Source organism: Aquila chrysaetos, chromosome 24, assembly GCF_900496995.4.
Source record: "Aquila chrysaetos chrysaetos chromosome 24, bAquChr1.4, whole genome shotgun sequence".
Classification (NCBI taxonomy): Eukaryota; Metazoa; Chordata; class Aves; order Accipitriformes; family Accipitridae; genus Aquila; species Aquila chrysaetos.
In genome coordinates, this window is record NC_044027.1 from 12,591,727 (window position 1) to 12,617,443 (window position 25,717).

The 25,717-nt window shown below is 44.7% G+C and overlaps 1 protein-coding gene across 1 annotated transcript in view; it reads right to left on the reverse strand.

Moving 5' to 3' along the window:
• The window catches only part of BRINP1 (BMP/retinoic acid inducible neural specific 1), an 87,572-nt gene that overhangs the window by 54,605 nt on the left and 7,250 nt on the right, over positions 1–25,717 (reverse strand). Inside the window, exon 2 of the mRNA XM_030000418.2 lies at positions 4,781–5,048. Coding sequence (XP_029856278.1) covers positions 4,781–4,998 — 218 coding nt within the window. The 5' untranslated portion in view covers positions 4,999–5,048. The remainder of the gene's footprint in view (positions 1–4,780; positions 5,049–25,717) is intronic.

Here is a 25,717-nt window from a genome sequence, read left to right on the forward strand (position 1 = left end):
TCTTACACAGAGAGCCAGATTTCCCTGTTCCCACTGTCATTTCAGAAAATGGAATTAAACTCCCACACGTGGAAAATCCACATTTCTTCTTGCACATGCACATTCCCCTTCCAGCCCCATGTGATCATCCACTTTATATTGCTGTCATCCCTTACGTCCAAACGTCTTGCAGCATTTAATTAAGTCTGCCCAGCAACGCAGAGCAGACAAATGCTGTCATCTCCCATTCTCGGGGGGTGGGGAGGGAACCGAGGCACAGAGAAGTGAGCTTACCCACAGCCACACCATGAGCCTGGGGCAAAAATATGGATACTGCCTGTATTACCTCTCTGCCAGTCTAACTGTGAGTTCCTCTTTCCAAGGTGGTGTGTCCTATCCCTGCCTTGCTGCAGGAAAACTGGCGGTGGCAGCCTGCCCACCCAGCTGGACGAGATCAGCTCGCCGCTTCCCTCTTTGCCTCCAATGTCTCACCTCTGACATTGAACAACAAAGCCTCATTCTTTCTAGAGAAGATTTGTTTTTCTAGAACTTCCTGAATCTGAGCAGCATCATTAGCTAATATCTCTGTGTCAGTGCTTCTGCCTGGCTATTTGCATAGTGTATTCACGTGCTCAGTCTACTGTTTCTTTTGCTTTGCCTTATAGCTAAATAATCAGTTTCTGAGAGAAGAAAAAAGGACAACACAACAACATACTTCAAAGAAGTGGACTGAAGCTGTTAACTACTGTGTTTCGGTAATAGGAATGTTTTCTGGTCTGAGCAGTGCCCTAGTCCCAAAGCCAAGCTGAGCTTCATCTGTTTTCCAGCCTTCATGCAGTACCTAGTACCCAAGGCTCTCATGACTAGGAACAACAAGGATAGTGATAATGAATATTCAGACATCCCACAAACCACTCTCAGCATCTGCCATCCTATCTGCATTAGCATCAGAGTGCACAGATAATGATCAAAGCAGCATTTTCCTGCCAGAGGCCCCCCTAAACCAGCCTTATTAGTATGAATCGATGCTGATTAATGTGCTTCCTTAATGCAATTGTATCTACCCCTACATGTCCATGATTTAATATAAAACGTCTCCCTCTTTGCTTGCCTTCTTCCTAATATCGCATGCAAGATGCAAACCTTGACTGAGGGTCAGGAAAATCAGTGGTCCAAGTTTTGTGGGAAAGAGACCTAAAATCTGCTAAAATGCAATACACAGAAGGAGGGAATGAGCCTGTGGAGACTGTAACAGCAAACTGCCTTTCCATGCTAGGATGGTAGATCCGGATCCAGGCATCCTATGAAAAGGTGGGCAGCTACACTGTTCTACAGCAGTTCTGCTTATGCAGCGTATAAAATAGCCTTGCTAACTAAAACAGGCTCTTTGCTTGCTGCTGAGAGACTTCTGGACCTCAGCTGTGATAGAAGGAGGAGCGTTGCATGTTTTAGTTTGGTGTTGCTTCCTTTCCAACATCACCTGCAAAAAAATGAGAAAATGCTGCATTTTGCCTTATGGTGCTGTGTAGCATCGACAGTCCCTTTATCTCTGTGGGTTTTCAATGTAAATGACACGGTCCTAATGCGCTGTGTCCATGCTCCCGCACAGCAAGACACTGGGGAAATCATCACTAAACAGGCGACAGTGTTTCAATTAGGGACGGGTGAGGTCCTCTCGCCTGATTTCACATCCACTCCAAATCCTTGGTCTCTGTGGCTGGTTTGAGGTCTGCTGCTATTGGCCTTAGGAGAAGAGCAGTGGTCAGGTCAAACCTCATTCAACAAAATCACAATTGCCCAAAGGAACTGTCTGACTGAGGGACAAAGAATAAACCAGCCATCCAAAATAAGTGTGGAGAAAAGTAACGTTGAAAGAGAAGACTACACAGAAAATTCCCATGCTCCAAATCAGCTGCTTTTTCTAAGGAAAGGAGTGATATCCTTAATGTAGAATATGTGCCTCCCTTGGGCTAGTCTAGTGCAAAGAGCGATTGAGAGACACCATTTGGGAGGAAAGAGGCTTCTATTTGGAATTAAACAGTTGACAAAATCCCAACAGCTTTACAGATTCTCGAAGTCAATTTAAGGAGCCCACAAAATGAGATTTTACCCCTGTGGGTTTCAGTAAAATGATGTGTTCTGGAGCGTGTGTGCGCTCAGAGTCCAGCTCTTAACTGCTAAAGTTGTCTGTGGCTCCACTAATTCACCATAGCTAGACTGATTTTGATACTCCTTAAAAAATGCATGGGCCCAATTTTTAAGTGACCAGTTCTGCCAGCTGGGCCAGATATTAAAAACAACCAACCCTCCAACATCTAGCCAGCCTTCTACCTAATGGCTCCATCTGCTCTGCTGAAGCACATGAGCTTTTCCTCTCCTCCTCAGCTGACCACAGGTGGAGCAAAAGCTAGTCCCAGAAAGCGTGTTTCCAAAGCGCTCAACTCCAAGCAGCTCAAACCATGACATACATGGATGGATTTCCCCAAGCCTTCAGCTCCCTCCTTCAGCTTAGTGCATGGTATTTGGCCATGAGATGCAGCCCTAGGTGCCCTTACAGTCTTCCCACATCTCTCTGAACTCTCCGCTTAACTACTTCCATTGGAGTCTGTCTCACCTCCAGTTTCTTTCGTGAATAGTGGCTTCTCCAGCATTGTGACCAGCTGCAAGACCCTTCTCAGACACCTCCCCACACCCATGAGCCTCCCATGCATGCAGAATGCTGCTGCCCATTTTCTCCTGTGTTGGAAGAAGGGGGACATTGTGTCCTCCCCATGCCAGAAGTGTCTTTCTTAAGTGCTTTGTCAATATCCAGCAGAAATGGAGAAAAACAGAGCCCTTTCCACATCCCATGTATAAAGTTCATCCTGAACTGAGCTAAGCCTTCAAATTCTTATCAGTCTCCTACAAACCAAAGGGGAATTTGTTTCTCACCCCATAGCAGATAAAACTAGAAATTGCAGGCTTCACATATAAGCAGAATTTTAGCTCCTTTATAAAGGTGGGGAAAGAAAAGCCATAGTGCAGGCTGCCTGCTCTGGGTGTGAATTCTCCATCACCTTTCAGGAGAGGTTGCCCACAAACCCCTGGCAGATGTGACACAGGTATGGCCGAGTCTGCCTTGGGGAAGAGGCATGGATTAGATGACCTCTCAAGGTCCTTCCAGACCCGTTTCTCCATGATTCTCAGAGACAGCCTCCCAGGCTTGATGGATCTCTGGCCTGACCTACACTGACAGTTCTTAGACGTGTCTGAACATATACATTGCATGCATTTCTCTCCCACTACAGCCCCTGTAGACTCTGCAGTGGCAATCGGGGCTGAAGAGCTCTTTAGCAAAGGGCAGAGCCACTGCTAGGGGCATGGTGTGGGGCAGAGATCTGCAGTCTCGATCAGAGTGTGTGTTGTCAGGCAGGGCAGGAGGAGAGCTGGGGATATCCACGACCAGGAAGAAAGTCTTTTTGAAAAAGGCAGGTTTTCTCTGCTCCTCTGTGCAAGCAAAGACAGTGAGACATCCCTAGTGGAAGTGTGGCAGCATAATTTCTAGGTTTTGGGGCTGTCTTCCCCCTGAGCTGTTTTGAATGAAGAGGACAAGCCAGGACAACATCTTCAACCCATGCTAACCTGCCCTTGCTCTGCGGGCTGGTGCAAGGGAGGGGATGCTGTACTCCCTGGAGGCCATGGGACAGGCACAACTCATTTTTCTTCCCCGCACATAGATGATGGCTCGCACGTCACTATTACTCTGCAAACGCTTTTGGCTTTCTGCCCATGGGAGAACACTGCCTGCACGCATGTGGTCTCTCTGCTCCCCCCATCCCCCAGCCGTCGTGCATGTGTATCTCTGTGCGTGTTGCCAGCAGGCTATTCACCGGTACTTTCTTTCCTTCCTACTAGTTTGCATAGTTGTGTTTGCAAGCGTCTTTCTGAAACACAACAGGACTAGATAATTATGTAAATGTGCACATATCTATGAGAGTTTTGCAGTCTCTTTGGGTTTTAGCGCAAATCTCATGACACTTTCTGGCTTATTCCCCTTCACTCCAAAGTGCTTGCTGCTTTAATAGAAGGCTCATATGAGCACCCCAGCTTTTCATATTAAAATGAAAAAGTGTGTTTCTGGATATCACAGCTGGCAAGAAGAGCTTGAAACAGGCAACAACAAAGACTTCAAAACCTAGAAGGCAAAGGAAAATCCAAATTCTGCCTATTCTCTGTAGTTGCTTAATTGAAAGACTTTTAAACCAAGATCACAGCTCTGGGACCAAGTCCGGCTCATACGTGGAGATAATCTGCAAAGGTCTGTGGCAGGCAGTACACAGCTAAAGCTCGTGCACAGCAGTGTGAGAACTGCCGTACTGATGTGTGTCTTGACATCTTTATGCCTGTGCTTGCCCATGTGAACCTTAAACTATTGGCAGTTCACATGTATGGTACAGAGGCTTGGTCTGCCCATAGATACATTGATTTGATAGACATGCTTGTGAACCTGCCTATGAATTCATCTGTCCCCACAAATGAAGTTCACCCAGACACTCAGTCCCTTTTTACCTCGATCTGTGTTGTGTGCATTGCCATGGTACTGCAGTCCCTTCATCTCACTATCAGAGCATTACATCTGAGTCTTTGAAGCATTTTGCATTGCCAGCTGAGGACCGTGGAGAACCAAAGAAGCGTTTCCAGGTGGAACGGGGACAATGATGCATCCCCCATTGACTATGAGCCTTGAGCCCATGGGAACTGGCTGAGTTCCCACCACCTAACAACTTATCCAAGCTACAGGTGCTGCAGGAAACCAACGTACCTGTATATTTTATATCTGGTTGTAAATCCTTGACGATGTCTTTCCACAAAGGATAAGTAGCTCCGTGAGTGGTGGAAAGGCCCCCTGTCTGAAATAAGCCAATCAAATTCCTTGGAGACATGTTGGTTGGTAGCAGCTGGGTCCTGGTGGGAGGGCTGTACTAGTATATGGTCCCATATAAACAGGAGGTAGAGGAACTCAACAAGCCTCCAGTTCATGCTTTTCTGTCTGCCTTTTTCCTCTCATTCTTGCTCCATTCTGTGGAGTCCTGTTGAAAAGAGAGGGAAGAGGAGGAAGGAAAGAGAGAGAGAGAAATGGAGGGGAGGAGAGGGAAGAGGGAGAAAAAGAGAGAGTTTTTAAATGGGAATTGCTTTGATCCTTTGACAACTGTCTCTCAGGGTGAAAATAGACATGAAAAATCAAGTTTTAAAAGACTTCAGTCTGCCTGTGTTACAGCTTAGAGTATTTGGCAGTGTTTTATTCATGTACCTAAGTGGTGCCTTTAACCTCCTGAGCATATATCACCTTTGAAATAACCAGGTCCTGACCTGAGACATCCTCACCCCAGCTTTTCCATCATTGCCCTCGTGAAGTTCTCCGCAGTGCCGCAAAGGCGAGTGAAGGCTGGGCGCAGAAGGTGGCCACACCCTAGGCTACAATTACGCCTTTATTGTCCCTTTAATGCTGTGCCAGAGAAACGTGTCTTCTGCTTTCATGTCTCTTTGATGATCTGTAATCCATACTCCGTGCAACCTGAGCAATCTATAAAGACCCAGCTCTTACTTTAAAGTGTTGCCAAAAATGAAATAAAACAAAATAATTACCCAGGCTTCAGTGACGAGCACATGCGGACACACAGACACACACATACACAGACACACACACGACTATGAAATCCTGCCAAACTTCGAAAGATAAAAATCACCTCAGCCTGCTTTCCTGCCTGGGTGTTTGGGAGGTGTGTGTCTGGTGGAGGGGGACAGGGTCTGTTGCTATTTCGATTACGGTTGGACCGCAAGGCTCTTCCCAAGATCAAGGCTCTGCAGGGCAACTTACTGAACATGCATATTCAGTGTAGGAGATTTACTAGGGAGCTTTAGGGGATGCTTCACACTACCTGGTGCAGGGCACACTGTTGCTCACATGATGGGAGAGCGGCTGGCCTGCTGCACCACCCCCCACCAAATCACGGCTGCGGACAGCCCTGCTCCGAGCCAGCTCCTCTCCCCGATGTGTTTAATGGCTAAACAGACAAGACATATGATGAGTGGGAAGAGAAACAGAGGGGTGAAATGCCTTGCCAAAGGTTACGCAGCAAGCCACAGATACAGCTGGAAGAGAGCCCTCGTCTCCTGACTCCCATTTCCAGCGTTTCAGCCATTAGATCATCCGCCTCCGCAGTCATGCTGTTGGCGCGATGCCCCTCTCCGAACGAAGCCGTGTGCTCCGTTGGTGGAAGGTGAGCGGCTTGCTTAGCTGGCACCCTGCGCCTCGCGTGGACGCCCTCCCCTTCTGCTTCCTAACCACAACGCGGCTGCAACAGCAGCCCAGCGTGTTGGGTTGTGCTCCTCGTCTCCGGGATTTGCTGATGCTGCTCTGAAAAAGTCCTCTCCGTATGCAGGATGCGTACTTCTCCTGCCCACCTCCTGTCCATCTGGCTGCCTTGCCGAGTTTTGTGGAGGATGTGCCAACACGGTGGGCATGTCTGGGCAGGCAGAGTGATCCTGACGCTGCATCCCCCACTCTGGGAGCACAAACCTGGCCAAAAGTTGTCCTCAGGACAGGTGATACCCACCTATTTCTGCGGAATATAGTGCAGAGAGACTAGCTACTCTTTAAAGCAGGAGAAATTAGGCTATGCAGAGCTCTGCTACAGTGAGATTTAGTGTCAGGCTTATTTGTACACCTCCAGAAACCCTTCTGGGTTTGAGTCTGAGTCTACCATAAGCACTCTAAAAGTTTGTAATTCCCAGAGAGAAAAGGCTCTGCTAAGAGTGTAGGAGAGGCCAAACCGAGGTGTGCTAGAGGTGCCATGCATGTTTGCAGCACTGCGTGTGAACGTGAGACCTTGGCTGGTGTGAGCAGCATAGCATAGACCAGAGGGCATCCGCATTTGTGGTCAGTGTGGCTGTCCCCTCTGTTCCAGGAGCTTTCACCGGGAGCATGACAAAGCTGCAGCCCACGGCAGCGAGGATGCATGTCTACTGCGCGGGTGGATTGAACCCGGGAGTGCAACGGGGAGCACAAGTGCCGAGTGTGCGCGCACGCCGGAGTGTGTGGGAGTCTGCACGTGTGCACAGCATGTGTTTGTGGAGCTGCAGTGAGCTCAGTGGCACTTGACAAAACGGAGTTGTGTAAGTCTGGTTAAAAATGACAGTCAGCTGTTGCATTACATGAAGAAATGAAAAAAAATTAAGTATGGGAAAGTCAACGAATGTTCGCTTTTTCTGTTGGGCGCGTATAAACTTCTTTCCAATTGCAGATAGAATATTACTGTTATTAAACCTAATGGTACCTGTAGCTCCTGACTGAGGGGGCTGTTCCTGTTCTGGAGGCATGTATTTAATATTAGCCTTCACCACTGACACCTGCTTCACCCATAAATGTGGCAGTTCTTGGTGCTTTAGTCCCTTGCCTCTCAGAAAGGACTGGTTCTGCTCTACCTTACAAAACTGGGGTTTGGGGAGTTTCTAGCCACACATTGAGGGAAACAGACATATTCCAAGTGGGCTACAGTACCTCTCTGTTTCCACTCACAGTGGTCACGAACTCGAGGTGATCACTGGGAAATGCTCCCAGCTACATGCCACCCTCAGCATTTCCAAATTCCAGTTCAGGAGTTCATTTCTCCTGCTTCTCCATCCAGGCTACTTCTCTGCCTTGCTGCTCTTTGCAGATCTACGGTGCTGTCCCATCACAGTAAGCAGCTGCAAACTCAGCATATTTGCCATTAGACAGGTATGCAGATTTGCTGCTGATAACAATCAGTTGTTCTGTACACATTGTCCAAAGTCACTTGGTTGTCTGTTCATTAAACTCAGCCATAACCACTTCCTTCACCAGCCAGCCTGGATCAGTTTTCCTTTAAACATTTCACTTTCTATTGACTTTCTATTGCAAAGAGAGGAAGGGAGCTTTTACATACCAAAGCGGAGTGATAGCTCACCTCCAGCTCCCAGCGCAGTGCAAGTGCGAACGGAAATATAAGAGCCAAATGAAATGGGTTTCAGAGAAATCCCAGTGTGTCCTCCCACATGCGAGCATAATCCACCGGGGAAATACCAGTTTGTAGAAGAGAGGAGATATTCACTAATTCCCCTTATGCACCTCTTCATCCTGCCTTCCTTTCCTTTTAGGTCAAAGTTAGAGTTGTGATGGCTCTTAACCAAGTGTTAAGACATGGGGAGACTATGCCTTGAGATCACTAGAAGAAATGGACACATCTCCAGTCTGGAAGCTGGCTGTATCAGTGTGGAGAGCAGGGAATGGTGCCTGAGGCAATGGAGGATGGTAGAGCGCAATTGGGTCTAGACAGCTATCACACCATCAACTTTAATTTTTTAGTAGTATCTTTTTCCCCCCTGTAGCTGCTGTAGAGATGTTGTTTTGCATTAAAGATTAATACACACCACGGGGCTGGTCCCCATGGAAGCTATGAAGCTTACTAAAGTGGGATTATTTCGTATCTAAGGCAATATAGTGAGGTGCATTCAATCTAACTCCTAACAAGTTTGAATCTGAAATTAATTTGTTAGGTGTGTTTATGGGGCTCCACAGATGTAAGATATGTTCTAGGGATTTTGCAAAAGGGATGGGGGAAGAAGGGGCAGGGGGGTGGTGTCTCCAAGTATATAGCCCTTGGGTAGGAGACCCAAGACTAACTAAAAGCTAAATCTGGCACAGAAGCAATCTCTGCACTAAAAGGGAGGCTTGGGGAAGTCAGACACTGGGTTTTGATCTAGGAATCCAGCATTCTGTTCGATTCTGCTCCAGGCACCTGCTATGATGTTGGTGCCCTTCCATGCTTTTTTGCCTCACTTTCCAATTATCAGCATGGAGACACAATTGTATTTGTTTGACTGCTTGGACCATGAACTTTTTGGAGAGGCCTTCATCTGGGTATAGCACCTAGCAGAACACAGTCTTGCTGCCCGCATGGCTCAGTAGGTGTTCCTGTCCTATGAGCAATGAATGACAACCATCACCATCAAGGTGTCATCAAGCTTTGTAATGCAGCAGTTAAAAAAATCCAAGCTACAAAGCCCGTTTCCACGCAGGAGCACTACAGAGCAATGCAGTGATCTGGGTCCTTCTGGTTCATGTCAACAAACATGATCGTGCAATTGTCACATCTGTTAATAAACATGATTGGTGGGTGAGCTAGAGCGTAGGCTAGAGTTCACTGTAAATAAGTACTGGGAGAAGAAAATCTTAGATATACTGATTCTGAGTCACGTTACAGTCAGTTTCCAGCATCGTCCATCATGAAGGCACATCCATCAGTGCAAATGGAGATTTCTGTTACAACCTCCTTTTAGTTTGTTAGGTGTTTTAAGATGTCCTTATTCTAATCTGAGTTCAGCCTGGAACATTAAATGTTCCTCGTCTTATGAGTCTTCAGGATTCTTGGAGGAAAAATAGGCAAGTACTTTCCGTAAAGTGCAAGTTGTATTTGAATGTACACTTAATTTCATCGTGATTGATATCTTTGTGTTAATTATATTCTATTTTAGGCAATACCTTTGCTGTCACAAGGCAGCGCCTTTTATCCAAGGAGTTCAAATTGAATTAGAGACATTAATTAAAGCTCTCAGCACTCTAGTAAGGCAGGCAAGTGCTGTTACTCCCATTGTTTCCTGAAATAAGAAGAAAGGAATAAAGCTGGGTGTCTACTTAGCCACTTAAAAGGTAATTTTTATACAGTGGAATAGCTCAGAATGATAGATTTTGCACAGATGATATTGCAAGGTCTGTTTCATATGAGGGAGGCTGTGTAGCCCCAGATCACTGCTATGAAAGGGAAGGCAGAATGCAGGAGCTCTGACTCTCCATCGCTTGCTGTGAACACTCCACTATTCCTCTGCCTCCTGGGATTTTCTACCTTTCTTCTAACCTCTGTACCTTTCATTTATCCCTTCTATTAGATTCAAATTGATCTTGCACACATCCCTTCAGTTTTCTCATGCTTGTTGCTGTAAACTGTTTCCATCAGAAATGCAGACTCAGGAAAAAGAAATTACTGAATACATTATTTGCAGTAAAGGAATAAGTCCCCTATCTCTTTAAGCTTCATGCACCAATAATTCTTTCTTGTGTCCCACATTTGGTTCTTGGCAGGTTGAGAGAGGTTTCTGCCTGCTGCCATTTAGCAGAGGGAAGAGGCTAACAATTGCTATTTGTATCTGAAACACTTCTGTTCTGCAGCAACTTCGCACACTGCTTTAGGATGCTGATAAATTAGTAAAAGACTGAAGTGTCAAGGGAGAGATGAAACAGCTTATGTTAGTTTAGAGCTCGACCCTGCAAAGTGACGAACGTCTGACCTCATTTCAGCAAACAGCTTAAGTGTATCCTCAATTTTAAGTATGGGAGATGCCCTTTTAGATTTTCTTCAACTATCCCTGCTTTAACTTAACTGTACACTCACATTCCTGCTAGACAGGTAACTACTGCCCTACACCTTTAGGATTTAACTCCTGTTAGGTCACTGGGTGCACCTGGAGCAATAACATTTATGTCCTGCACCTAATTCAGAGATGGACCATGAAAGTGCTGGAAAGCAGTTACTGCCCATGAAGCAGCTTTAGTTGTCCTTTGGAAATGCTGGCCAACAATCCAACCAAGCTGAGGACATCTTTTCTGTGTCAGGGCCAGGGGAAAACAGGCAACATGGATAGAAAGGGATGGGGAAGCCAATCTGTCAGGGTTTGTTAAGTCATAAGAACTTCTGTGGATAAACCTGAGCTCTGGGAAAACAGAATTTGGCCGCTTCTGACCTAAATGTCTTTATAGCTCAAACTACAGATGCTGATATCTGACTGGAGTCAGAGATGAAGCTGCAATTCAGCAGTGGCTCTGACTTTCTGGATGACTGTGGCATGCAACATTGTAAAATCCCCCAAATTGTAAAGCTATTTCTTTACAGAAGTGGGATTTCTCCATTTCAGACAGTGATGGGTGAATCCCTCCCCAAACCTTGGTAATTCTGCACTGATCAGTATCTAAATTTGCACTTATTCTTTAACCATTTCAGTTTAAAATATGCATGAGTGGTTAGACCTGAGGGATATTCATCAGCTGAAACATTTTTGGGTGATGAAAGGCAAGGAGAGAGGCTGAGAAATACCTCTGCAAAAATACCAACGCAGTCCACTAATTCACTTCACTTTTGAAAATTGTTCATGCTGAAAAAAATAATGATTGGGAGATGTCAGTGTTTTGGCTGTGAGAGCACCAAGGGGAAATATTTCCAAATCTCCATTTGAAACTACTAGAGCTTTTACTTTTTCTCCTTTTGATTTATCTTTCCAGCCTCTTAAGAGAGAACAGTGATAAAAATATTTCTTTTGACCCCAAATGACTTAGAGGAGAAAAGGTTTTTTTCTTTACAGTTTGTCAACACTTTGCTTACAACTTGTCAGAATATTCAGTGAACCAAAACCACCCTACAAATCCTTCGTTATTAATGCAGTTCAACCAACAGCCTAAAGGGAGCAGGTTTTGTGCAGAAACTCTAATTACTCCCTGCCTATAGTAAGGCGAGAATCACACTGGTAACAGCTAGGTACCTGTTTTCAGCTCATTTGTCCCCACACTTCAGCTAACTATAAACTTCTGGTGTTATTATGACGAGGATGAGAGGCGGCTTGAAACCGAAAAACTGTGGCAGGCATGCAACCTCCATCAAGTCACAACATCAGGTGGGGCTGGACAGAGGGAATTAAACTCCATTAGTCCTCATCATAAATCTACTCGCCAAGGTGCCAAAGCCACCGCTCTGAAATCCAGGATCCACCGACACTTGGTTCCAGGCTCTACTTAGAAAGGGGATCGATCTAACAGTGCTCAGTAGATTGGGAACTGGATTAAAAGGAACTTCTGCATGTGCACACAGATATGTGGTGAAGTATCGCATTTTGAAGACAGTCCTGCTGAAGCTGAGACTGGAATGGTGTCGTGCTAGGTGCTGTACAGACAGAAACCAGAAAGGCAGTCCATGCCCCAAAAAGCTTACAATCTAATTAGAAGACCAAGGACACCAGATGGCCAGGGACAGATGGGGGAACGCAAGGGAACAGTGAGATAATACCGCTCAGCGGGCTGTAGAGCAGTGGTGTCAGCACACCAGCAGCCCTACTGTTGGCAAGATTTTGATAGCTATTGTCATAAATGAGAGTTATAAATAGGGAGGCTGGATAATGAGCTAGCTTTGTAGATGTTTGTGAGGAACTCCTCTCATTTGTGAAGTGGCAGAGATAGAATGAATATAGATGATAATAATAATGATAAATTGCACTTTTCTGAGCTGCTTATTAAAAAAAAAATATGGTGGGTGGTGAGCAGTGATTTCTATTAAACACTGTCCTGAACTTGAAATTATTCCTGCTATTATTAAATTATTGTCCAAGCTAGTCCACTTCCCCATAATTTCATTCTAAGTTACACAAAAATGCAGCTCTGTCTTCTGTCTTCCTCAGTATTTATACACCTCATATCAAAGTCCAGTAATCTCATAAGTGTTAATAGGTTTTTATCCTCGCAGTAGCTTTAGGAGATCAGGAAATGCTGTTTTTCCCATTCTGCAGAATGGGAATTGAGACACGGGGTAGATTAATGGCTTGTCCCAGATCATTTTATAACTGCTTCAGGAATTCAACCCAAATCTCTTAAGTCTCCGCTCAGTGCTACATCTCCTTGCAGTACCCTTCCTACGCACCTTCATGCTACTATTCCAGAATTAGCTAAGACTTGCCACAGAGCTGCTTAGAATTTTTTTGGATTGCTCATTTTATGTCAGAAAAATGCCAATTCATCAGAGGCAAAACACTTTGTAGAAATTTGTTGATTTAAGGGAAAAAAAAGCATTTTGATAAAGTCAGCTTTTCTTTGGAACAGAATGTGTCGAGTGTTCTGTTTGGAAAGGATTGGTTCAAGATTGTGTTTTGTTTTTCATTACATGTTGAGTAATATACATTAAAAATCAAAATGAAGTGTTTTCTTAAACAGTATGTTTTGACTGAGCCAAAATAGATTTTGTAATTTATGCATAAAAGGAAATGTCCAAACTCATTTAATACTTTTCTTGCATTTTGGAACAAGAAACACCTGCAAACCATACCCAATAAACTGAATAAAAATCATACTATTCCCCACAATTTTTACTGGAAATTTGAAAAAAAGAGTAATCTGAAAACTAAGTTCAGAGGCCTGTGTCAAAGTCCAGAAACCTCGCTTTTTGCTTTCATGCCTGTTCCATTCTGTGTGAAAGACTTGCCTTAGTAATATATTCCATTGCAACAATTTGGACCTGTAAGCAGAGAGCTTGAAGGAAAAAGAATCGATGCCAAAACTGTCCTGAAAAGTAATAAGGTAACGTTCAATCCAAAAGGTCAACTGTTATCCCACACCTGACATTCTTTGCAATATTTGAGTTGTTCTGAAGTTCATTCCTGGGCAGGGACTTTACCATCACAGCCACATGGAGTGATCCCGCTCCATAAGGTTTGGGAAATACAAGCTGACACTGCTTATTTTGGTATGCTAGGAAGCTGAGGTTACCTAATGATCCTTGCAAATGATTTATCCTCCTGTTTTTCTTGTCCCTCAGAAAGGAGCTTAGCTCTTGACCTGGGTCTTTTGTGTTCCTCAGCTCTTACTGGAGGAGCAGAAGGAGTTAAAATCCACAGGCCATTGCTTCTCCTGGTACAGCTCCTGCTGCTTGGATAATGACAGCCCTGCCTGCCAGGATGAAAAGCATGATTTGACTCAGCACTTCCTATGGGCACCAGGTTCTGCCACCATCCACGCTGGATGAAGCCAAGGGAACCGGGGGCAGCTGAAGAGGGGAGGGAAAAGGGACCCTGAGTTGTTGGCGGCTGCAAATTCTGGCCCCGGGCAGATCTGCCTCTCTTATCACACTGAGCGGATGAAGAATTTGCTGTGGCCAAAAAAATCTCCCTGTGCATTTAGCCACAGCACCTCCTCCAGCCACTGCCTTAGACCCTTGTGCCACAGTCCTGCCAGGACACTTGCGAGACAAGGTGAGACCTCACAAGGACGGCAGGGCTCAGACTCCTGCAGAGGAACAGAGCTGCAAGTGGAACCAGGGTGAGGAGAACTGGTCACTGATGTGGGCTTGGTACCCCTGCAGCTACCCGATGGATGCTGCCCAGTGACTTAGAGGTGCGTTACACAAATCACTGATTGAAGTATTTAGGATGGATTCCTTTAGTGCATAGGGCACTGGTCTGAGGCTGAAAACACCCAAGTTCAGCTCCTTCTACTGCCCTGCCTCCCCGTATAGGGGAAGTTATATGCACATTAACGCACAGGCGCTTAAATTCAGGCTAGAAATGTGAGCTAGGATGTGTAATAGCCCCAAATAACACCATTTTATCGGCAGCTTCTGAAACAGAAGCCAGAAATCTTGAGTGTAGGTCTCCTGCTCTAAGCATGCATCTACGCAGGCTCTGCAGTCGCAGGTTCTGCTGGAAGGTCTATTGAAGTCAATGAGCCTTGGGTTGGATCTCATTGCAAAAAGATAATCAAATATCATATTAACTCTTAATTTGGAACAGCATATTAAATTAGAAGCTCAAATTAACCTGAAACTGCATTTATATAATGAGAAGATTTTAAATCTGTGTATCATGAAGGTGGGAGAACTCCTGGCTAAAGCCGTTCTCACCAGCCTTGAATCCCAGAGCCAATCTACCTGCAGCATTGCCTTTCAGCCTATCCCTAAGCCCTAAACCTGGGATTTCCACTGAGACAGAAGGGTACGTGGAAAATAAAGCCATCTCATACTTACCAGTATTAATCTGTCAAACACAGAGGGCTGTTACTAGCTAGACCCCAACCAATGCCAAGAACTGAAAAATCCCAGAGGATGTTGAGAATCTGCACTGGCATCTCACCATCACAAATAGCCTCGTCCATCAGCGCACCAATCCTGCAATACAGATTTGCTAAAAACTGAAGGAACTCAGTCCTTGCTAGGATTAAAGTCCAAACCCACTCAGATCTGAGCATCTCAAACATTAAAGCAGTTTGGTACCCAAGTTTAAGGCCACCTCTAGCTGTGAGTTTTATTTATTTCCTTCTTTGAGACTGTTCTGCTCTGTGCTAAATCTATCTTCTGACCACCTGGAGCGTTTGAGAGTCTTGGCTGTGATGCTTGTCTGTTTAGATAGACTGTAAGTAGAGCTGGTCAAAAAATTTTGACAGAACAGTTTTTCGCAGGAAACCACAGTTCTCTTGAAATCGAAACGTTGCATGGGAACATGTCAATTTTGACAAACTTTTTTATGTCTAAAGTGTCAAAACAAATCATTTTGATTTTCTCTCTTCATTTCAGTTATACGGAAATGTTTCATTTTGAGGAGATAAACACATTATTTTTATGTTGTTTCAATTAGTTTGTTTTGACATTTTTACATATTCTGTATTGTATTGATATATGTTTAAAATATACTATGTATTGCATAAAATATTTGATGTTGTTTTATTTATTAAATGTGTTATCATTATACAATGCTAAATATTACCCATAGCATTTTAGTGCTTCAGCACCACAGTAACAGAAGATATTGATGGTCTCAAATTATTATTGCTTTTGAATTTTTAGGCTGTAAGAGCTTTGTGGGAGCATGGTTCTCATTCAAACTGGAGCTTAAAAAAACCAACCGTAAATCAAAAGGTGAGAATTTCCCAAGGAAATCGCATGTCCATTTTCCAAGCAGCTCTGTCAGCTCAATGACTGTATAGCACAGCTCCATTCCCCTCTGCACATCAGAAAACCAACTTCTCTGCTTGTTAAAAAAAAAAAGAAAATGCAGATTTTCCCACGGTGGAATTTACGTGTAATGTTTTCAGGAGCATCAGGGATTTAAAAGTCTGAATACCATTGACCTCCCGGGGCCTTTGGCTTCCAAGCCACTTATGTACTTTTGAAAGATATATTCCACCTCCTTCTTGGAAATCTACCTGATTTTTTTTTCTTCTTCTTCTTTTAAACCATATTTTTGCTCCTCCGTGCGTAGCAGAGGGGAATTGCTACCCGTGAATTTGCGCCATCAAGTCTATGTAGGTGGTGGTAAAAGTGGGTTGAAAAAAAGGGTAAGGCAAGTAGCAAAAGGGAAGGAGAGAACGGCAGCACGGAGCAGGGCCTGTAATGAGGCAACTCTATTGATTCTTCATTTCATGGATGAAAATGTCCCCAACGGCTCCTGCGCATTCACTGCGGTTCGATAAGAGATTGAGGGCAGCGGGTCTCGGTACCGAGGTCTGCGCGCTGTCGCGCTGCCAGCGCCGGTTTGCAGGGCTGAATGGCGAGAGGACGGAGAGTCCATTTTAAATGTACGCGCAGAGAACAATATCTACAAAGGCAGGGCCCTAAAATAAGGCTGTGCGTAATGGTGGATGGAGCAAGAGGCAGAGCATGGCTATGCGTGACCACCCTCGCTTCCCTTCTCCTCCCTGTCATCAGGCTAAAAGAAAGTTTAAATAGGTGGTAAGGGCTGCTCCTTCCCATGGCAGGGCTGCCAGCACCCCTCGCAGAAAGGGTTAGTCCCGACCGCCACGTGGGTTTCGCAGGGCTGAGCACGGTGTTTTGTGCAATGGGAATAAAAAGGAGAAGCATCCCCAAACTTTGGAGAGTTATCTAAAGTAGCGGGGGGCTTTTCTGTCTGCTCTTCCTCTTCCAGGGACATGCCTCTACTGCCAGGCAGTGCAGTTCGAAATCTGAATTCCCCCGCGCAGCTGCTCAAAGCGCACCTCTGCATGCAGATTCGCCTGGTTATCTACTGTTGCTCCAGCTGGCCTGTCACTATAGATTACAGCTTTTTGTTAATAGTGAGCACCGCTGTAGTCTGAGACTTCCATTAAAAGCTGATGTTTCCACCTCCCCGCCCTACAAATGGCTCCATCCCAGCCCGCATTTCTGTACGCATGGCCTCATCTCTGGGGTGGGAAAGGAGCAAAGTGGCTCAATTTGTTTCTGTGTTAGGCAACAATGGAACAAGCTGAAGGCAGGAAAGGATGTTTGAGGATGATAAATTTTGAAAACTCAGATTATTTACTTGAAAGTTGATCTTATCCCTTGTCATCAGCACATTGGTAGTATTGTAGCTCCATCCCTCTGACAGCAACAGTACAACTGAGCACTAGAAGAGTCCTTGAGGGAAATGCTTCATTACTCCAAGCCATGCTGTGGAGTCTCTCTGGAAAGGAGGAATGCTCCTGCAGGGAGAGATTGCCCATCCATGCCAGACATTGCAAATCATTAGCCCTTCATTGCCAGAGGATTTGAAGGCTGCTGACATATCAAAAAGAATTGGCGTGGACACTTGACCTTTCTCCATTGCCAGGAGGAAATCACTGGCCAGGAAGAACAGCACATGCTCTGCTAGGGTCTACAAAGGGAAGGAAGAGGGTCTGGAAGAATTCAGAGCTATTTGTAAAACAAACACTGCTGTTTCAGCACAACCTGTGCAGTTGGCCAGCATTGCCATCACTCGTGGGCATGCTGAAGGGGTGACTTCCAGTATGGCATGTGCCAGGTGCCATCACAGCTCCTCCCGCTCCAAAGGGGATATTCAGAATGAATGCCCAGAAGACTTTCTTGTGGATGCTGAAAGATTCACACCTTTGCGGGCTGGGAACAGGACAGAACATGCTAAACTGTGTTTTACTGTTTCATTGGCAGATGAAACTGCCAAAGGGAGTGAGCAGTCCCTTCTACCAGCATGCACACTACGGACTTCTGCTAGGTTTTCCCACTGCTTGATGGATCCTACATGCCTCTGCAGCTTCACAAAGTGGCTCTGTCAAAAGCAATCCAGAGCAGGCGTCACATTTGTTTCTTCAACAGCCTGACTCCCAGAAAGATCCTGTGCAATCAGCTGGCCAAATCCAAATCTGAAAAACACCTTCATCCACTGGTCATGATTAATTAATTCTGCTTCCACATTCCCCAGGGCACCTAGCAGCTAGTCAGAGCTGCCGGAGAAAGAGACACTGCTGTGGAAAAGGAATAAACTGACTTTCCTCAACTGCAGCCATGGAATTAGATAATAAATAGCTAGATAGATAAATAATTTTCTGTGAGTGGTAAATCAAATGCAGAACAGGAATACAGCTAGCTGGCTTATCCCTGTGAAATCAAAGGTGTTTGGAAGGAGTTTCCAAAGAAGGGTATTTAGAGTCTACTGTGCTCATGAAGACATAGCCTGAAGTTATCTATCATGTCTAATGTGACTGTTTACAATGACAGACAGCTATTCTTGGACATTTTATTCTTGGTATAATATTCTTGGACCAAGGCAGCTCAAGGAAGCTTCCTCCTAATTTACATCTCTCTTTTCTCCCTCCTCCTGCCTGGATTGCAGACTAGACAACATCTTTGCTCCCACGGCATCAACATGTTTTCCCCCACCAGCTGTTGTGTGCTTGGCCTGTGTTCCTCAGGGAGCTATAGGTATCAGCCCAAAGTACAGATTCTTCAGTCTCTTCTCCTATCTGCCCCTTAAATGCCTCTCCTCCCTAAATCCATAGGATTTTCTGGGTCTCTGTCCAGATTTGTCCATTAACCACACAACAGAGGCTCCAGTGACAAAAATGTTATTCTGCAGGACTTGAGGAAGTCGGCAGGAGTTCCAGCAACATCCTGGACTCAGGTACCGACCCGGTGATGTGCATTGTACCAAGCAGATGGCCGTCTAATCCCTGCCAGCATGCAATGCCCCATGCGCAGAGAGGACCCGTAACCCCTGTCTGATTGAATATGCATATTCACATCTGATTTTACTCGAGCACTAGACGTCCCTGTGCACAAACTCATCCAGATAAATCAAGTGCGAGACATCCACATTTGAGGACCTGTCGCAGCAAAGAGGAGGAATCTGCTGGTTCCCCTTTGCCCACATATGTCGCAGTCCTGTAAGTCTTTGCTCTCCTTTTGGCCCCTGTATCCCTGAGGATACAAGTCCCACCTTTCAGATATCCTTATGCTTTCCTTCTTAGACATTCGGTTTGGACTCTGTGCTCCCATCGCAGTGAGGGTTTCCGAGCATGCAGTTGGTTGTTCTGCCTTCCCGCACACCTTCACCCGGAGTCTGAAATCAATTCAGATCACCCCCTTCCTTCCCCCTTTGCTACTCTTCTCCTTCACCCACCTTGCTCCTTCTTTATCCTTCGCAGCAGGCACAGCCAAGACACATTATTAACACTTGCCACTTCATTAGTAATCTTCTACAGGAGGAGCAGAGAAGGAGAAAAGAGGAAAGTGTGCAAAAATGGAGAGTAAGGAAAGTCGAATTAAAGGAAGAGTAACAAAGAATTGAAGGTGTGAATGAGAAAGTGCAGGAGGAGAAGAAGTATGAGAAAAATCTAATGGGTGAGAAAGAGATTTGTAATTAATCTGCCTTCTAGCGAGAGAGCAGGGAAATGGAAGTCAAGACTGCAGGTTTCCCTATATGCTTCTGCTACTGATTTACTCTGTGACTTCAGACAAATCTTTTTATTTTCTCCTTTTATCGCCCACTGCTGTGTACCCTTTGAGTATATGTTATTTGAGGTATGAACTGTTTTTAACTGTGTGTAGCATAAAGGAAACCGCAATCATAGGCACTAAAGATGTGAGACATTATTTTTAACGCATACTAAAATTAGGCACAAAAAAGTGCTTGGGGATTGACTGACAATGTTTGTTAATTCAGGATGAATCCATTAGATAGTTACTGTCAAAAAATGGGATGGGAAAAATTTAAAAGAATCAAAGTAGATGACGGCATTATTTCTTAATTTACATGCTTCATTCTGAAATGTTTACAAAGTGGATCTAGAAGGAAATAAAAAAAATGCAAACAAAAGTAAAACAATACAGTTGTGGAAAAAAAGCTATGCATTTCTGCAAAATTTAAAGTTTTGAAGTGATTTTCTATTCTCCTTTCCTTTTAGTCCCACATATAATAAAAGTCTTTTCATTCTTCCCCCCACCCCAATTATGTTTGAATTGCTAAAATTAATTTTTTCCCTTCCTTTTTTGTTTCAGAAGCACACTGACAAAAAAAAAAAAAAAGGGAAAATCATTATTCACTTATCCCTACTAGGAATTACAATAACTGTCTGTCAGATCTTCATAACAACATGAGGGATCTCAGCAAGGCTGAGTTTCTGTGAGTTTCTTAAGCTGATGACTTTCATAGTCCTTTGCTCTCTTCTAGTCTAAACCTGCATTCAACAGAGAACTTAAAGTGAAATAATTAGATTTACAGAAAAATAAATGTGGAAATCCTTGTATCAAAAATGAGAGAACAGTTCCCAGGAAGTAACAAGAGACTGGATTTACTTTTTCCATTAGAAATTGCCATATACTGCTGTTTTATTTTAAGGCAGTCACACCATCCCTTTTTACCCTCTATTTCTCTGAATTGTTTCTTTTCGCTTCTCTTGGCTCTCTTTTTTTTTAAACACCACTATCTCTAACATGTAACCAAACAGGCATGAGGTCCCTACAGAAAATTGGAACGTGCGATGTCCAAGTGCATCTGACATTAAGCCAAAAAAGGCATAGCTCCCTGCAATCAGCCATCTCTGATTCAAACCACTGAAGTGCTCTCTGAATGAGACACAGACACGCAGGGATGGGAACAGCATGTACCAGGGATCCTGCTCCTCGGGCATCGTCTGGCATCCGTTTCGGTGTCTGATCTCTCAAGCATAGGACCCTGCTCACAGCCACCCACTGGCTATCTCAGTCCCAGAGGTGTTTAGGGAAGCATCACCTGCTTAGCTTCCTGCGTCCGGTGGATTTAAAGAAAACTCTGCATGTATATAGGAGTTAGGTATCTAAATATCTCTGGGTGTTTCTACAGGGCCGAAGAACTTGGCTCCTGCGTTCCTTAGCCATAGACGTTGCATTTGTATTAGTTTGCTTTAGGGGTTTCTTCAGGAGGAAACAAGCTTCCAGTAAGAAGAAACCCAGTTGTGGGTATATTTTGCTTTATTAACATCGGTTGTCGGCAATATGAGCAAGCACAAACCCTCCAGTGGCTTATTGTCATCTTCCACGGTCTTTCAGCACTGTCTCAGAAGACACTGCACGCTCAAACACTCTGCACGTGCACATGGGGCATGGAAAATGCATCCTGAGCATCTTACTACAAAAATACTGCATTATTGAGCTGGAAATGAGCCCTCATATCTTTTCAAGTCCCTGGAATTTTAAAATTACACATAAAAATAAAATCCAGAGTGTATTTCAGCTCTCCTGTTGATGTCCTTTTCCTCAGCTCCAAATCTTATTTATGGAGGTCTTCAGACAATCAGTAATGCTGTGCAAGGGCAGCAGAGTGTGTATTTGTCCCCAGCCCTTCTGCCCACCTCTATTATGGCACCTGAGGGAGGGTCATGCCCCCAGCATCAAAGGAGCGTCCCTGTTATCTGAGACACGAAGGGCTTGGGGACTGTACTTCACAGGTCTCAAGGCTCTACGGAAGAGCTCCCTTGGAGAAGCAGCAGTGAGAAAAAAAAAAAAAAAATGCCACGGATAAAATTTCTGTCCTCAAAATTGAAAACAAACAAAGTAATGAGAAGCACTGCAGGAGAATCCACTGGTAGGAAGGACTTATCAGCCTCTTTTGCTCTTCTTCTTAATGTAAGCAGCTTTATCATTAATTGCTATTTACTGCAAATGCTGAAGTTGGTAGAAAGACTAATATGCTGCACTGAAACAGCATTCTTGATCCAGGCTTCTTAAAGCACAATGCACATATGTGTGTGTGTGCACACGTGTGTGTGCACATGCACGCTTGCACACTTCATTGTGTGTGCTGTGTAAGTAAAAGCCCCATATCTGTGTGCAAGGGAGGGAAACAGATACAATTAGCATCTTCTTCCCTTATATATTCCAGTAAAAAGCCAACTTCATTAGCAGTCTTAGGCAATAAGAAGAGAAATTAATTCAGGCCAGATTTCTAAGCATTGAGCCATTTTGCTGGGGTGGAGGGGAGATGGATGCAATCCAGTGCTGCCTTTGCCCAACACTGCAAATGTAAAGACACAGCACTGCTGAATACCAGTCTTTGGGGGGCTATATTTCCTGAGGACACAGGTTGCTGAATTCTTCAAAAAAATCCAGATTTTTTCCTCATGCCAAACTTGGAGCCAAGTTCCCTGGGTGGCTCACATCCACTGTGTCAGGTGGAGGGCTCAGAACCGCAGCATTGACTGTAAGAAATTCAGCTCCTATGCATGGAAACACACGCATTTAAAAAGCTCTTCTGAAAGATACCAGCCTAAGTGACCTGCCCAAGTTCATATATAACATGTCGGTGACAGCATCGGGATTGAACTATCTTGCTACAGTGCTGCTTTATTCACACAGTGCTGTTGCATTCCAAAACAGCCACTGCTCCCGGTCCGCTGCTACCTTCTACTCCTTATCGCAGTCTCCTTAGAGACACATCTGTCCTGTGCTCTGTAAACCATAATATACCTATAGTCTTTTATTCACTATCCGTCACCATGCAGTTTTATTACAGATCCCTGAATTATCCAGCCTAGTCTACAATCTACTTATTCCTGCCAGCCATTCTCCCTTTCGACCCTCGCCTCACCTTTCAGCCTTGTCAGTGTTTTAAGTCTCCCAGGCACTTGAAATGCAAGGACAATTCTGATTCCCTGGGGGAAATCCAGCAGAATTTCACTGAGGCCAGTCTGCTGGTCTCTCTCTCTCTCTTTTTTAAATGCAGATGGTTGGAAATCAGAAACTAGCACTGGTCTCTGCAGTCACATTTGAACCAATCCTTCAAGAATACTAACTCACAACTGCCATTTTAAAGCTCTGATCCCCATTCTTGCCATCCATAAAATTTTATTCCCCTCCCTTCTCTGCTCCTTTCATCAGAAATCAATCTTCCAATAATGCAGGTAAACTGCAATCCTACCTCATAGCTATTTTTTTTGCATGCATCTTTCTCATGCATTTTGCAGAATGAAAGCTCCCTTGTCCATCCTTCCCCTTTCCAGCCAAGCCTATAAGCACAGTAATCATCACACCCACACAACACCTCGTCAGCAGACTTGCACCTGCCGGTCACATCTCTCTCTTGTTTGCAATCCGGGAAGCAAAGGAATCATTCTTCCCAATGTGGTAATTTGTCTCAGCATTCGCACTTGCCTTGCTAGTGAACTTTGTGTTCCTCCCTGCCAGCTCTCCCCTCCCTCCCACCCAGACCCAGTCACACATCTCTCCGAGACCTTTATTCCATCTAGTGTATATGCTTTCCTCGCAGCCATCAGCTTTTCATCCTTCCCACCTTTCAGAAGGAAACCCAGTTTTATTACCTGTCTCAGCCCCTGTGCAGATGACCGTGGAAGAGCAGTCTCCTCTCTGCTCCCCTAGAGATGCTTACGGCCACTGGACAAGTGGCCCTCAACAAGTGTCACCTGTCGAAGCTGAACACCCCTGTCTGTACACGACAGCCTGTTCTCTCTTCACCTGAACGTCTGTCTTCAGCAACAGGAAAAAAATGGCTGATATGAGAGGAAGAGTACGGAGAAAGGCAGGTTCCTTCCTCCCACCAACACAGCCCTAGCGATGGTGGAAGACCATAGGCAGGGTGCAGGACTGTGCCCAGCACATGGCAGACAGGGTGGACCTCCGTCTGGGGGAGACACCTTGGGACCCTCTGGTGCATGGGGACGTGGCCCTGGAGAGAAAATGTGGGGAGAGGAGATGGGACACTAATGGGCTCCTTCACTGATCTCTCTCCACTCTGTCACTCCTACCAGGCTAGTTTGGTCAAATCTCTAGATTTAATGCACCTGAGCATTTACCTCTGTCCCAGCCTTCCTGCGTAAGCTTGGGCAAATTCTGTAAGGTGATATTTTACAAACACCTTGGAGGCCGATTTTCCAAGTGTTCAGCATAACCCACTGCAATATTTAAGGTCCTGTTTTCTAAAATGTTCCATTACCTTGCCACCGACTACTTCCAAAATCTGTCAAGGCCAAGCCCGAGCTCCTATTCCTGCAAACTGAAATGCTTCCACTGACTCTAATAGGATTTGAATTGATCCCGAGCCTTGTGCTGCACTGCCTCTGGTACTGAGCAGAGGTGACAGCATTCCCTGTTTCTTTTCCTCCTCCTCTGTCTGGACTGCAGGCCCTCAAGGGCAAGGAGCTTGCATCTGTACAATACCCAGCACTGGGAGACTCCAGGCTCATCTGAGCTCGGCACCATCCTGCAGATAACGGTGGTGATAGAGGAAACCGAAACGTGCAGCACAGGGTCATTGCCACCGCTTATAACCACCCATTTTCTGTCCTACTTCAATATCTACTGTAATCAGTGAAATTACTTTTGTGGGAGTTGACACAGAAGAAGAGATTGTTGGATTGATATTCTGTCTGGCATTGATGAAAACCTTTTCATAATACCTTAATCCAGCACCCACAGAAGCAATTTGCTAATCTCTTGCTGACTTAGCTTCTAGCAGGATCGACCATATCCAGTCATATTACCTGGCCAGCCATATTACATTCCTTCTATGCAGTGAGAAAATGTCCTTCCTGACCCCAGAAGATGGTCAGCTTTTGCTTTGAAGCATGAGATCTGATTACCATTGTCCTAGATTGCAGAGCTGCAAATGCTATTAATTGCTACAAAGTTACGTAGCCTTTTACACTTCAAATCCATCCAGACTTTCATCTCAGCGACATCCTGCAGCAGGGAATTGTGTAGCTTCACTATACACTGAAGAAAGGACTATTTCCTTTTAATTTGCTTTAAAAGTTGTGCCCTTTAATTTTGATGTGTCCCCTTGTTCTTTTATCATCAAAGCGTTAAAATGTTTCTGATCACTTTTCATTCTAACCTTCATGTACTTTTGTACTGGAACCCAAATGTCCCTTCTTACTCCCAGCTTTCCCAGACTAAATAAACTCTTATTTCCAGGCTTTCCTTATTTAACTTGTTAATATTTGTAAAGCAATTTAAAATATATTAATATAGTTCAATTATAATATCACTTCTATTTTCCATCCTTCCTTTTAATGTCTCAAGTATCCATCTAATTTGCCATCAATCTCCATTGATTCTTCCTCTGATGATATGTTAGTCTTTATAATATCCCGGGGAATATTTCTTCTGCCTTCCTGATCAGCATTTTGGAACAAAGAAGCTGAACTCCGGCGGATCATAAACATGATTCACTCTACACTCATCATGTGTATGGATTTGTTGTTGCTTGGACTTTGATCCTGGAAACAGTTTCATTATGTCCATGGGACTGTAATTAAAAATTTGTCTGTGTGATTCAGATTGCAGGATTAGGCCCTTTGCAGTCATGATTGCACTGGGTCAGTGACACTTGAGCACACGTTTGAAAGCAAGCCTATATTTTATATTCTTTGAGCAATGTCTAAGCACTCGGTTACATACCCTGCAGAAGTGGGGCCTGCATGCCATTTAAACGAGGGGTATGATTTGATGTCTATCCAGTCACAAATAGGGGAGAGATGGACAATGAGAAATGGTTATTCACTCCTTATCCACACAGCATAAAAGGACTCAATAAAGAAATAGTGATACCCACAAGAGCTAGGCTTCCTTCTGACACTGCACATGACAGTCCTGAGACAACTACTGGCTTTGCATGTCCCCAGGCAGCTGAAAGGTTATCCCAGGAGTGACAGCACTCATCCATGCCTTTC